Source organism: Cyprinus carpio, chromosome B16 (assembly GCF_018340385.1).
Source record: "Cyprinus carpio isolate SPL01 chromosome B16, ASM1834038v1, whole genome shotgun sequence".
NCBI lineage: Eukaryota > Metazoa > Chordata > Actinopteri > Cypriniformes > Cyprinidae > Cyprinus > Cyprinus carpio.
The window spans coordinates 5412820-5425610 of NC_056612.1; the positions used below are offsets into that span (position 1 = coordinate 5412820).

A 12791-nucleotide genomic window follows, 5' to 3' on the forward strand; every position below is an offset into this window, starting at 1 on the left:
TTTGCATCCAGTTTTGTAAGACACAAGATAAAGAAACTAGCTAAATAAAGCACAAGTGAAGAAATAACTTTTCACAGCTGTCACCTCTCGTGTCATTGTTTTTGATCCTAAATGCTGAATTATCTTTACGGTTACATTATGTTTAATTAGAGCCATTTTCCTCATCCCAGTTTATACGCTCATTGAAGTCATAGTCTTTGTGGTCTTCTGGGAAATCTGAATGTTCTGACAATGAGGTTTTAAAGTAATTTAGCCGAAAATCATTGAAGTTGATGTTAGGAATGTATTTTTGAATTAGAAACAGAAGCTTGTGAAAACTCTTTATGATCTTTTCTATACCAGCATGCATTTATTTTTGGCCTGTACTAGAAGTAAAAACTTTCTTTGGAAAACCAGCGGGAGCGGAAACTGTGTGCTTTTAAGGTTTCACATGTACAGTAGCATTTTCTGGCATTTTTCTGCCATATTAATTTGTTGACTGCAGATCTGGATAAATAAAAACATAAGTATTAAAGCTAATGCTCATCTAGCACAGATCCAGATGGTCACAGCTTCCTTGAGAAAGTTTGTTTTTAATGCATCTTATGATCCTAACAGTTACTTTTTCTATTTGGCAATGTCAGTAGCAGGGTTATTATTGTTAACTAACATTTTTATTAAAGGAGCTGTATGTAAGAAATCTATTTCAATTAATCATAAAATGGCCCTGATGTGTCGCTAGACATTAAGAAATCATGTTCATTTCAAATACTCATATCACTGACAACAGTAGTCTGGCCAGGATATTGTCATTTAAAAAGTGGACTTGCAGCCCTCAACTGATGTTGATGTTGTCATTTTGTGTTTTGGCCTGACGCGCCTCCCTCCACCTATCTACCAATCACGAAGTCAGTAGTGTTTCGGGATCCGTGTTGCCAGCTTTGCTGTAACCTACCCTAACTCCAGTCGGATAAAAATGTCTAATGTTACTAAATCAAAAAGACCTCGTTTATAATTCAGAAATTCGTCATGACAAAGTCCGAAATAAAACCAGAATTTGTATTGGAGATGCTTTTGAAAGATGGAGACGGCTGAAAACGGAGAAGAATTTGAACAACACAGACGCCAACGTTGCTAATTTTCTCCTGGACAGGTAAGATTCATCATGCTTGGCTAACTTGTACTTGATGTCAATGGACATTTCATATATTCATGACAGTCGAACAAAGTTATGCATGTTTGTGCAAAGTAACAACGTTAGCTCACATGGACGTATGCTAACATTAGCGATGCATTACAGAAGCCCGTTTCTCTGTCATTATGCTGAGACGCTGAGGAAAACAACAACAATAGCACGCCCATTTTGGCAATTTGAAACGTAATTGAGACAGTAGTTAAGACTAACGCTTCCCAAACCTGTCCTGGAGGCCCCCCTGCCCTGCACATTTTATATGTCTCCCAATCAGACACACCCAGTTTAGTTCTTGCAGTCTCTACTAATGAGCTGATGAGTGGAAACAGGTGTGTTTGATAAGAGAGACATACAAAAAGTGCAGGGCAGGGGGGCCTCCAGGACAGGTTTGGGAAGCACTGGCCTAGACTAACAGTTACCGTTCTGTCTGTCACGTACGAGCATAAATCTTTACGATTATACTGTCACATACGAGCATACATCTTTACGATTATATTTAACTAATGACAATTAGTACATTTTTTAAATACATAATTACTTATCAAAATATCTCTCATGAAGCATAAACAATTAACAGAGAAAAAAAAACTTACTGTGTACGTCTGTTCGTCACTTGCCATTGGATGCAGCTCATCTGGCAACCTCGAGTCAGGGGGTGGGGGGAGGGGATACACCGCTCTACAGTATTTTTATAGTGATTGCAATACCAGTTTAAGCCACAATCCTACATACGGCTCCTTTAACTGAAGAAGCTAATAAAATAAAAATATTAGATGAAAAAATTTATATCAGTTCATTGCCAAAGAAACATTTTTACGTTTTTAAGCTGAAAATTGCTAACTGGAAATAAAATGCATCAAAACGTAAACTAAAACTGAAAAAAAAAAGAAAAAAAAAAAAGATCTAAATAGTATTATTTAAAAATAAAAAATACAATGTAAAAATATTAAAACACTTAAAATTAAAAAAAAATAATAATAATAATACTGAGCATTAAAAAAAAAAAAAAAGGCAATTCAAAAAATTTATTAAAAACTATAGAAGTTTCAATGCTATATTTTTGGAAAAGTATTCAATTATTTTGGCAATATTTTGAAAGATTTAACGTATAATTATTCTTTACATTGCACTGAACTTAGCAGCAATTCAGTTCGTATGTCACGATAGTGAGAATTTTACCAGATCGCAGAATTTTGGCCCACAGGGTTATAGAAACCATCGTATTCTTTGAACCGTCTCTGAACCCTTAAGTAATGTTTAGCAGCTACACATATAGCAAACCACTCCAGGATTTTACTGCAGTTTGCCTGCGGCACATCTGATAATAACAACCTCTAAAAACATAAACCAGTAAAGTAATAAAACTTTTTACATACTGGTCAAGAGCAAGAAATGGAACAGACATGAAACACTGCCAAGATGTTGTGAATTGTAACTGAAGAGAATGAAAGGTCTGCTTAAACTTTACTACTGCCCTCAATTACCAGAACTGGTGGACTGTGAAGCTGAAGGTCTACACAACATCTGACCCAAACATGCACAGCACACCATGCCTAGAATGTTTTAGACACCCATCTCTCATGTGCACAACATTACAACTACTAGAGTGTAAAATTTAGGGCTGTCCCAAACTAACAATTTTTCTAGCAAACTTGTAGATGTTCATTTAAGCGATTTCCGTTATTCATCTAATTGCATGCTTATTTACAATTTATAACTCAAATATGTACTGGGGGAACTAATGAGCCTTTAATATACAGCCTATTATGCACTCAAGTGCACACATGGTGCTTGAGGGAAGCCTATACACAGAGTTTCAGTTCATTTTTGTGATGCGCTCCAGTTCAATGAGACCGAGACGGCAGAAAGCACATCCAGTTTGTTTTCTTTGAGCACAATGATTTGTTGATATTGTGAGAGTATACAATTAAAAGTAGACCCTTTATAGTTTCGAATGATGTCTTACTCCAATCTGAATGCGCAAAATTGGCAGCATTTAATTTTAATTTTTATTTTTTTATTGTTTCCATTGTTATCAGTGCCAGTGACTGCACTAACAGCTTCGACAATCTGCACAAACACTTGGATATGAACCTAATAAGTTGCTACTCGGTAAACGGTGTGAAAGTTTGGATTTCCTGCCCAATATACTGTAATTACCACAATGACCAACCGTTAGCGATCTGTCCATTACAGAAACTGACAGGTGTTTTTTTCTGTGACTACCCGACTAATACAAATTTGGTCAGTTTTGGCCCCTTCTCATCAACTAACGTTTAGTCGACTATTAGAGGGACAGCCCTAATAAAATGCAACTCCGAGTAACCTACTGTTCATTCACAGCCTGTTTCTGGATTCCAACACCAGCAAGATTCTTGCAGCCAAAAATAAAATTAATAAAGCTACACACCACACTGACTGGAAAGCGGTTCAGGCTGAGCTCACTAGTGTGTGGTTCAGAGGTTTCACCCCAGGGTTCGAGTGATTGATGAAGTCTAGTAAAAACGCATCACTAATGCTCCAGACTCTTGCTAGCGGTAGACCGTTGGATGCCTGATGTGTGTTTTCAGCTGACAAGTGCTCTGTCATTTAAAAAATACTGCAGGAACTAATGATTAAACCACTCTTTAATAAAAAGATAATTCAGAGACGGGGAAACATACAAGGCTTGAACAAAACAATGTGAAAACCTGCGGAACAGGCAGTATTTCATAACTAAGGTGTTTTACCACCATTTGCATTTAATACAACCTTTGGCCGTCTCAGAATAGATTCATAGGGCTTTGGAATATTCTCCAGCTGAATGTCATCTTGTTTCAGAAACGTTGAATGTAAGGGAATCTGCGTCTAACTCTTCTCTTCAAAACTGTCTACAGTGGTCAGGTGATTTGTCTGGCCAGGGCAGATGATGAAGTTCATCTTGTTGCTCCAACTGTCCAGGTTTTATAATCATCACTCCATCTTTTTCTCATTTTAGCATTGGTGTCTCTGATTGAAGTCAGCTCTTTCGTGGATGCTGCTTTTATTGTGCTCGGTTTTTGTGGAAACAGGATCTTCAAGGTGGATATTGACATTTGCAGCGATTCTGTGGTGTTTGGTCTCAATTCTTCTAAGTATTTGACTGTTCCTGTCACGTTTGGTTTTCTATCGTATATCTTCTTTACTGATGAAGTCTTGACATGCTTCATGTTCACAGTCCTGATCATAAAGACTGTTGCGCTTAAAACACCAAATAAATGGACTGTTAAAGGGATGGCTCACCCAAAAATGAAAGCTGTCATTAATTACTCACCCTCATGTCGTTCCAAACCCGTAAGACCTTCGTTCGTCTTAGGAACACAAATTAAGATATTTTTGTTGAAATCCTAGAGCTTCCGGACCCTACATAGACGAGATAGTTGCGTCGCTGTCTATAGAGGGTCAGAGAGCTCTCGGAATTCATCAAAAATATCTTAACCTTCATTCTGAAGGTGAACGAAGATCTTATGGGTTTGGAAGGACATGAGGGAGAGTAATTATGCAATTGTAAAAATGGGTGTTCACATTATTTTTGTCTATGCATGCTATAGACACACTCTCCTCCCCCATCACAATGGGACACGCCCCTTAACCTGTTAGCCAGCACCCCCATTATGGGACTCACAGCTGAAAGTGCGCTACCTAACTTAAAATTGTAACAGTTCCTTACTTCAGTGTGTTACACACATAATTTTGGTGTCTTTGGAAAGAAGACCCTTTGGGCTGTACTTTTGTTCAACCAGAGTTGATAATGCTCAAAAATATTAAAAGTTATAGACACTGAAATGCCTTGAATTTTTTTTTACCACATTTAATTTTTTTATTTGATATAAAAATACATGAAATCAGTCCTGGAGCAATCTAGAAAAGTAATGGGTTGAAAGTCACAAGTCTCATGAGTTTCTATTTCAAATCTGAAGGAGATACCATGAAAAATGAGATTCCTGCAACCATTTTTCTGAGACTATGTCTAGTCCCCTCCAGCCCCCAAATATAAAAAATATTTACCTTTACCTTTAACTGTATTGAAGGGTTCTACAAACTATTTTAGTCATTAAACATACCACTGCATATTTTTTTCAATTATAAAACATTAGACAGAAACTTAGACATCTAATATAAGTGATATAAGTGATTTATTTGAGCACTAGAAAAATACAATAAGAATAATTTGAGTAAGAAAAATAAAAAAGATTTAACTTTGTATGCCAATTACAGAACATCCTGAGATTGCTAGAAATGCAGCATTTACAATGAATTACAGTGAAAATACGTGCTGATGGCCAAATGCGCCATAAAGTCAATAAATCACACTCTATTCATATAGACGGCGTTCACGTCGATAGCTGGGATTACACAGTAATAGCGAGCTGATTTGCGCTCAAACAGATTGTAATCATGCAGATACAGGCACATTCAACATAAAACACACTCACACATATAAGAAAAATGTTGAAAAATAAAAAAAATTAAGAAAAAGGCGATCGCTAAGTTCCGCTTCCATCAGATGACAGGTGCTTCAGAGCGCGGGTCACGAGCCGTCACGAGAGAGCGCCAGAATTAAAATAAACAATCTTCTGCTTATCTTTCACTTTTATTTTGGTGGATTGTCTCGTTCCTTTTGTGACACTGTACGCTACAAAACCATGCCGTTTTTTACTACCAAGACACAGTTTCTGAGCATGAGTTATTCCATAACGGACACAAACAATACTGTCCCTGAAGAACTGAAATGTAAACAAAGGAATTATCATCCATATTACAACTTTATTGCTTCGTTGTACTAAACGTGCTCCATGAGATGTCGTTCAGTGGACCCTTACCATTCTAACCAAACTGGGATTTACAGCTGTGGACGTGTTTATGACTCGTTATTACGACGAATCTGGTATGTACTGCGTTTTCATTCTTCATGTTTTGATGTGTACTGCTTACACAAATTTACCAAATACATTCTTTATAAGCTTTCCATTGAAAAACAGTGATCTGTCGTCGACGCTTGATGCTTAGATCTTTATAATGATATATAGTTTGTCAAGATTAAATTTGTCCCGTTTCATTTAATCTATTCGTAAATATTCACACGTGCAAACAAGGCGAGTTGAGGACGCCGGCGTCTGGGTGCAGGTTAACAGGTTAATGCTGATTGGCTAGAAGTGTGTTTTGGTGCTCGGTCCAATCGACTTTCAATATTGTTTCTCAGAAATCACTTACTGCACCTTTAAAAACACATTAGCAACTACACAGCAGCAACCTAGCAACCAACAAAAAACACAGCACAGCAAAGTTCGCCTCCACATGAATGATTTATAAACCGCTAACATATATTTCAGAAAATTCTACCAAATTCAACACAGAAGGTGCTGTGAACTTCTAAATATCATGTAATAAATCAACACCTTATTTACGGCCAACTAAACCTGCCAGAGTTACAATTTATGACATTACTTTCAATGTTGGCAATGGCAGATTAAAAAAAGACAAAGTGGAAATTGGAAAATTCCACATTACCATCAAATAAGTGTTTTTTTTTTTTTTTCAAATTAAGAACTATACAAACTCAATGCCGAATGATTTATTCCCATCTTGTAAGAATAACTGCATAAAAAAAGAAAAGCACCGCTGTAAAATTAAAACCAAATAATGATAACGAGCCAAAGATCCTAAAACAAGCTCCAATGTTCAGTCAGGAAATTAAACTCATTCAGCAAAATTCTTGAGAGACACATAAGTCTGAGTAGCAGCAGACAGAGAGCAGATCTAATGCAGGAGATGAATATGTTCTAATCCTCATGGCAAACCACACTCGCATTGGCTTCCTTAAAAGTGCATTCATTTCCTTTTCCATTCTTCATTCATTTCATTAATAAACCAGTTTTATGGATATGAGAATTGTGTTTGTACTTGTGCAAGTTTAAACTGCACCAAATATTCTTCTTATAACCAAAGGCTCAAATTGTGGTTGGTTAGATTTTGGCAGTGGTTACTTTCGCCTCTGGTTTGAGATGGTGCAACTACACCATTTGTGGAAGAAAAGACTGTTTCTCCATTTACATTCATGCATGCAAGACCTGAAGCGACTTATGTTTCGATACACATTTCATCAGTTCATGCATTCACTGGGAATCAAACCTATGACCTTGATTTTTACTAATGCCATGCACTGTTTGGGCTATAGGTGAAAAAAAACAGAAAAATAAATAAATAAATGAATAAATGATTAAAAATAAATAATATGCATGAAATTTAAATTTATATATTTTTAATAAATGTAACAAAAAAAAAAAAAAAAAAAAAAAAGTTTAATGCAATTTAAAAAATAAAATAAAATTGAACAAACCAAGAGCGAGATGGTGTCTGATCTGACTTCTTTACAGCTAGACGATCTCGAGTCTAATGTAATATCTTGTATTATGGTAATAAAATGATCATAATGTCATAATGTAGCGAAAACAGTGTCAGATCTTTTCTTACATACTGTGAAGAAACTCTAAGTGTATTGAATTACCAAAAAAGAAAAAGGTGTAGGGCGGGACTTTGGTCTATGCAATGGTTACTGACTGGATGTTGAGATGTGGGTGTGGCACTCCAAAGTGTATGCAAATGAAGAGGCGGAGTTTGAGCAGACTTAATGATTGAAGAAGTCTGTCATTCACCAGAAGATTGAACATTATATAGATTAAACAGTGACTTCGATGACTCCCCTTCACATTCCTCTCATGACTGAATCACATTTGAATGACACATTCCTCTCGTGATTGAACTGGAGAACCATTCTGCGCTGAAGCGTTTGACAGAAACAGAGCCGTACCTCAGTGAAACATGTACAGTGTAAAGCAATGAGAGCGAGAATTGAGAAACAGCATGTCTTTACTCAACAGCTGCAAAGAATCAAGCAATATTAAGAGCATTCAAGACTCTCAATGATCTGTCTGAAAGATCAAAACACTCAGTGGACCACACTGATTTATGAGCAGGTAAAATGGGAGCTGAAACAACCGTTCAGGAGATCAATAAACACCACAGGCTGACTGAACAGGTAATGTGATACTACTAACTATGTTCTTCTTAAATTGCATACTTCTTCAGAGTAAAAAAGTCCAGATCTTTCTGGCTAATATCAATTGCAGCTCATTCTTCATTTTCGTATTTGACGGGTCTATAGCTGTTTTTTGTGTTTTTGTGTTTTTATTCGTATGTTTTCATTAGCAGATGAAACATTTTGTTTTTTCAATGGCCAATGATGACAGTTTTATAAATAGAGAGCAGGGTTTCCAATGGCCAGTATAATGCATGCATTACATTTATGCATTTAGCAGATGCTTTTATCCAAAGCGACTTACAGTTCATTCAGGCTAACATTTTCTACCTAACATGTGTTCCCTGGGAATCGAACCCATAACCTTTTGCACTGCTAGCGCAATGCTTTACCACTGAACCACAGGAACATTACAGCTCACAGCAGACACAAGGCAGTCTAATCTGGCCAATAACTGTGCCTGAGCCAGTCTACCTGTGTATATATGTATTTATGTAGTGTTTATCACTAGTTTTCTTTGTGCATAAAAGCGCTGAAAACAAAACCTATGAATGAACCCAAAATTTATAATACAGAACATAAACTGTATAGAACTAGGGATGCACTGAATTTTCGGCCACTTAAAATTTACATCAGGAAATGGCATAAAAAAAAGCATTCAGTGTTCACATGACACACACACACACACACACACACACACACACACACACACACACACACACACACACACACAAAAAGAATTAAGTGTTCTCTTTCTCACAACTCACATACATGAAATCAGAGGTGTTAAGAGTAGCTCAAAACCATACTTGAGTGACATTTACTCCACTACAAGTTACAAGTAACCAATTCCAAAACAACTGGTAAAAGTCAAGAATTGTTCTTGTACTAAATATAGGTTCAAAGATGCACTACGCCAGTGAAAAATGTTGTGGAGAAGCTGGGGAAACAAGCAGAGGCAAGGATCTATGTGCTGGTATTTAATTGAAAAACTAGAGCAAACAATAAACCAAAAACCACAGGGAACAAAGAACAGAATGATAATCATTACATTCAAAAACACAAGGAACTAAAGAAACACTGGGGCTATATATACACACACACAGGGATTAACAAGATAACAAGACACACCTGGGGAGACTAATCAAGGGAACAAATGGACTACAACCTGACTACAAACACCACGGGAGACAGGAAGTGACAAAAAGTCCAAGACAAGTCACAGAGAACATGCAACAAAAACAAGAAAGAGGAAACTGGAAAAAAAACACTAAACTATATACTTCAAAAAGGTCTCTTCAGTAAAACAGATAAATAAAAGAATGCAGAGAGCAGCTACAATAAGGTACAGTATGTGAAATGATGTTTTTTGAACATTAAAGCATGCTAACATATTCCATTACACCCAACACACAATATAACAATCTGTGATAATAACTTAATAACCCATGTAGCATCTCAATTAATACGAGTTCAGAAAAGCTACATGCAAATAATGTGCAGAAGGAAAATGTTGCTTTAAAAGCATTTACTATACAGCATGTTGTGCTGAAGGATAGGTCAACTAATGTCAGATACCCATAATCCCGCTGTGAGTGTTTTATGAGCTCTCACCTGCTGCTCTGTACAGGATTTTGGGCTCAAAGAAGATGCAGGGGTTCTGATCAGCGATGCAGGACAGAAGCAGACCCTTGGCCTGGACCGGACCTCTCGGCACAACAATCTAACAGACACAGAATGGGGAAGAAAGCTATTATTGGTTTCAGAAAAAGGAAAACAGATAAACTTGTCGTTTACACATTTATAAGGACACATAAGACTCCAAAGGCGACGCAGTGTCTCCCCATTGGGCTCATTTTAAAGATGCCTCGAGATGGAAAGAGTGATTCACTGTCACCAGCAGCAACACTGGTTTTCCAAGTGACCCGCTCTAACCCAACAGACCATCACAGATGAAGACGCAGTAAAAGATCTGCCACACAACAACAAAGACTGCTCAGATGGTAAATCCAGACGAGCCTGCGGAGACTCAAACGTCCACCTGCTTTGAATTTGATGCAAACTCCCATTTTCTGAGCGTTTCTATGCAGCTTGAGAATTGTGTTCTAGTACAAGTGAGAGGAGTAAAGAGCCGCTGCTTAATCTACATCACACGGATGCAAATGATTAGCACATACAGCACAGAACACAGTGTTGTTTGTGAAACCTTTTGAATTGTCTATATTTCTGCATAAATGTCACCAAAAAACATCATCAGATTTTCACACAATTCCTTAAAGTAGGCAATAAAAATACAATGACACAAATTAGACAACTATTTATTCAGGAAAATGATCCAATATTACAAAGTATGTGAATCTCTGTTACTAGCAGATAATTTGAAGGAGAAATTAAAATCCATCTATTCAGAGGTGTTTTTGAGCAACGGGATGACTGTCAGGTGTCAGTGCGTGCCCCGTTTTATTCAAAGAACTATCCATCCGTCTGTCTATCTAGAATATGCATACAAGCCAAGTCAGAAAGTCAACTTTATTTCTAAAGGTCTTTATACAATATTAGGGTTGGATATTGTTTGAATTTTATCGATTCCGATTCCAATAAGATAGAAAATCCAATATAAAAAAAAAATTAAGTCAAACATTTATATGTCAAACATGTATTCTTTCTTTTTACAAAGAATTCTGTTGCAGCTGAATAACATGAGCAAAAATCAGCAGCCTACAAAACACTGCAAGAGGAATTTTGCCTGTGCTTTAAAAAAAAAATACCATAGCAAAAACAACTAGATTAATATAAATTTCTAATATTAAAGTACAAGTAAACAGTCAGTAATAAGATAGGGACAAACAAATCAATTAGCAATATCATAAATAAATACAACTACACAATTTCAGGTACAGAAACTGTAATTAAAAGTTTAAAAACACTGCATCGTTTTCTTTTTTTAAATAAAACAAAGATTAATCAATTAAAGTTATTAAATATATGCAGTCAAGATCAGTGAATGATTTTCTTTTGTTCTTTGATTAACATTAATGACAGGCAGCTGTTCTCTCTTTAAGCAAAAAATACTGTACGTGTGTGTTTTCTTTCTCATCTGTTTACGTTCACGTAAGACAAAAACGGCTGTGTTTCTGATGATATACTGATGTAGTTTTCTGTATATTGGTCGACAAATATGAAAAGTCAGTTTCGGCTCGGAACAACCTTTTCTACAGTGGAAATACACGGAACGGCGCTGCACACCAACAGGGCGCAGATTCCTTCCGTTCCTGCACTTAATCGTTTTTAATCAAATTGAAAAGCGAACGCAGGAATCGTTAAGCAGAATCGAAATGCATGTGTCTCATCGAATACCCGGTTCTTGGAAATTTGGAACCGGTTCTAAAATGGAACCGGTTTTCGATACCCAACCCTATACAATATAGATCGTTTCACAGCAGCTTCACGATAGAATCAAGTTCATATTCTGCTGTAAAGCAGATCTAACAAGCCAATAGTGTTATTCTAAAGCTCAGTACATACAGTATATAAAGTGTATATATGCATGTACAGTATGTGTGAGTGAGCTGTGACAAACTCCTGTGCTCCTCTGCACTCTGAACAAGCGAAAGACACGCTCGGTGAAGAGCAGAAGCCATGGTCATTGTAGCCAATCACAGTCATAATTCATATCACAGTCAGTACTTATGCCAACACTAATCAGAAATGTTTCTTGAGCAGCAGATCAGCATATTAGAATGATTTCTAAAGATCATGTGACACTGAAGACTGGAGTAATGATGCTGAAAATACAGCTGCGCATCACAGAAATAAATTACATTTTAACAGAGAAGAGACTTCATTCAAAAACACATGCATGGTGCATCTGATAGATGAAGCCATTTACTGACTGAATACAAGAATTTCAGTGGTTTGGTTTAGGACTTTCCTTCATTAAAAATATAAATGTTCAATGTCTAAAATCACATAAGGAGCATTTTAAGAGGAAGACTACAAACAAAAGTCAAATCATCCAAAATCGTCACCTCAATCGCCCAAAAAACAGGCTTCATTCTGTCATCAAAATATCATTTCTAATTTGGTAACACTTTAGTGTGTTTACTCACTATTAACTAGTTGCATATTAGCATGCATATAACTAACATACTGGCTGTTCATTAATGCCTGATTCTGCATGACCATATTTAAGATCTCTTAACAACTACCTTACTGACTAGTAATCTAGTTTTCTTTGCAAAGGGAGTTAAACCTGATGAGATTCACCTTGATTCCAGGACAGTGTGTGAAGAAGGCCTCGGGACACTGGGAGTGATAGATGGAGCCGTGACCCACGCAGCCCCACGGAGACCTGATGGTCAGCTTCCCGCAGTCGAACATGTTCCCGGAGCGGTACCGGTACTTGGCCGCTTCGTTCACGATCTTCAGCAGCATCAGAAGATAAAACAGACACAGAAACAGGACTTTACATTTACAACTCACACCTGTGAGCAAGAAAAGACGGACTCCATGTCCACAACTCCTCTCATAAAATGCTTTTTAGTTTAGGACCAGATTTACTAA

General features: G+C 36.9%; 1 protein-coding gene across 1 annotated transcript in view; it reads right to left on the bottom strand.

The window, feature by feature from the left end:
* The window catches only part of bckdhb (branched chain keto acid dehydrogenase E1 subunit beta), a 68882-nt gene that overhangs the window by 50141 nt on the left and 5950 nt on the right, over positions 1-12791 (bottom strand). Inside the window, exons 5-6 of the mRNA XM_042740427.1 lie at positions 12495-12650; positions 9843-9951 (exon numbers count right to left, since the gene is read on the bottom strand). Of these exons, the coding sequence (XP_042596361.1) occupies positions 9843-9951; positions 12495-12650 (265 nt within the window). The remainder of the gene's footprint in view (positions 1-9842; positions 9952-12494; positions 12651-12791) is intronic.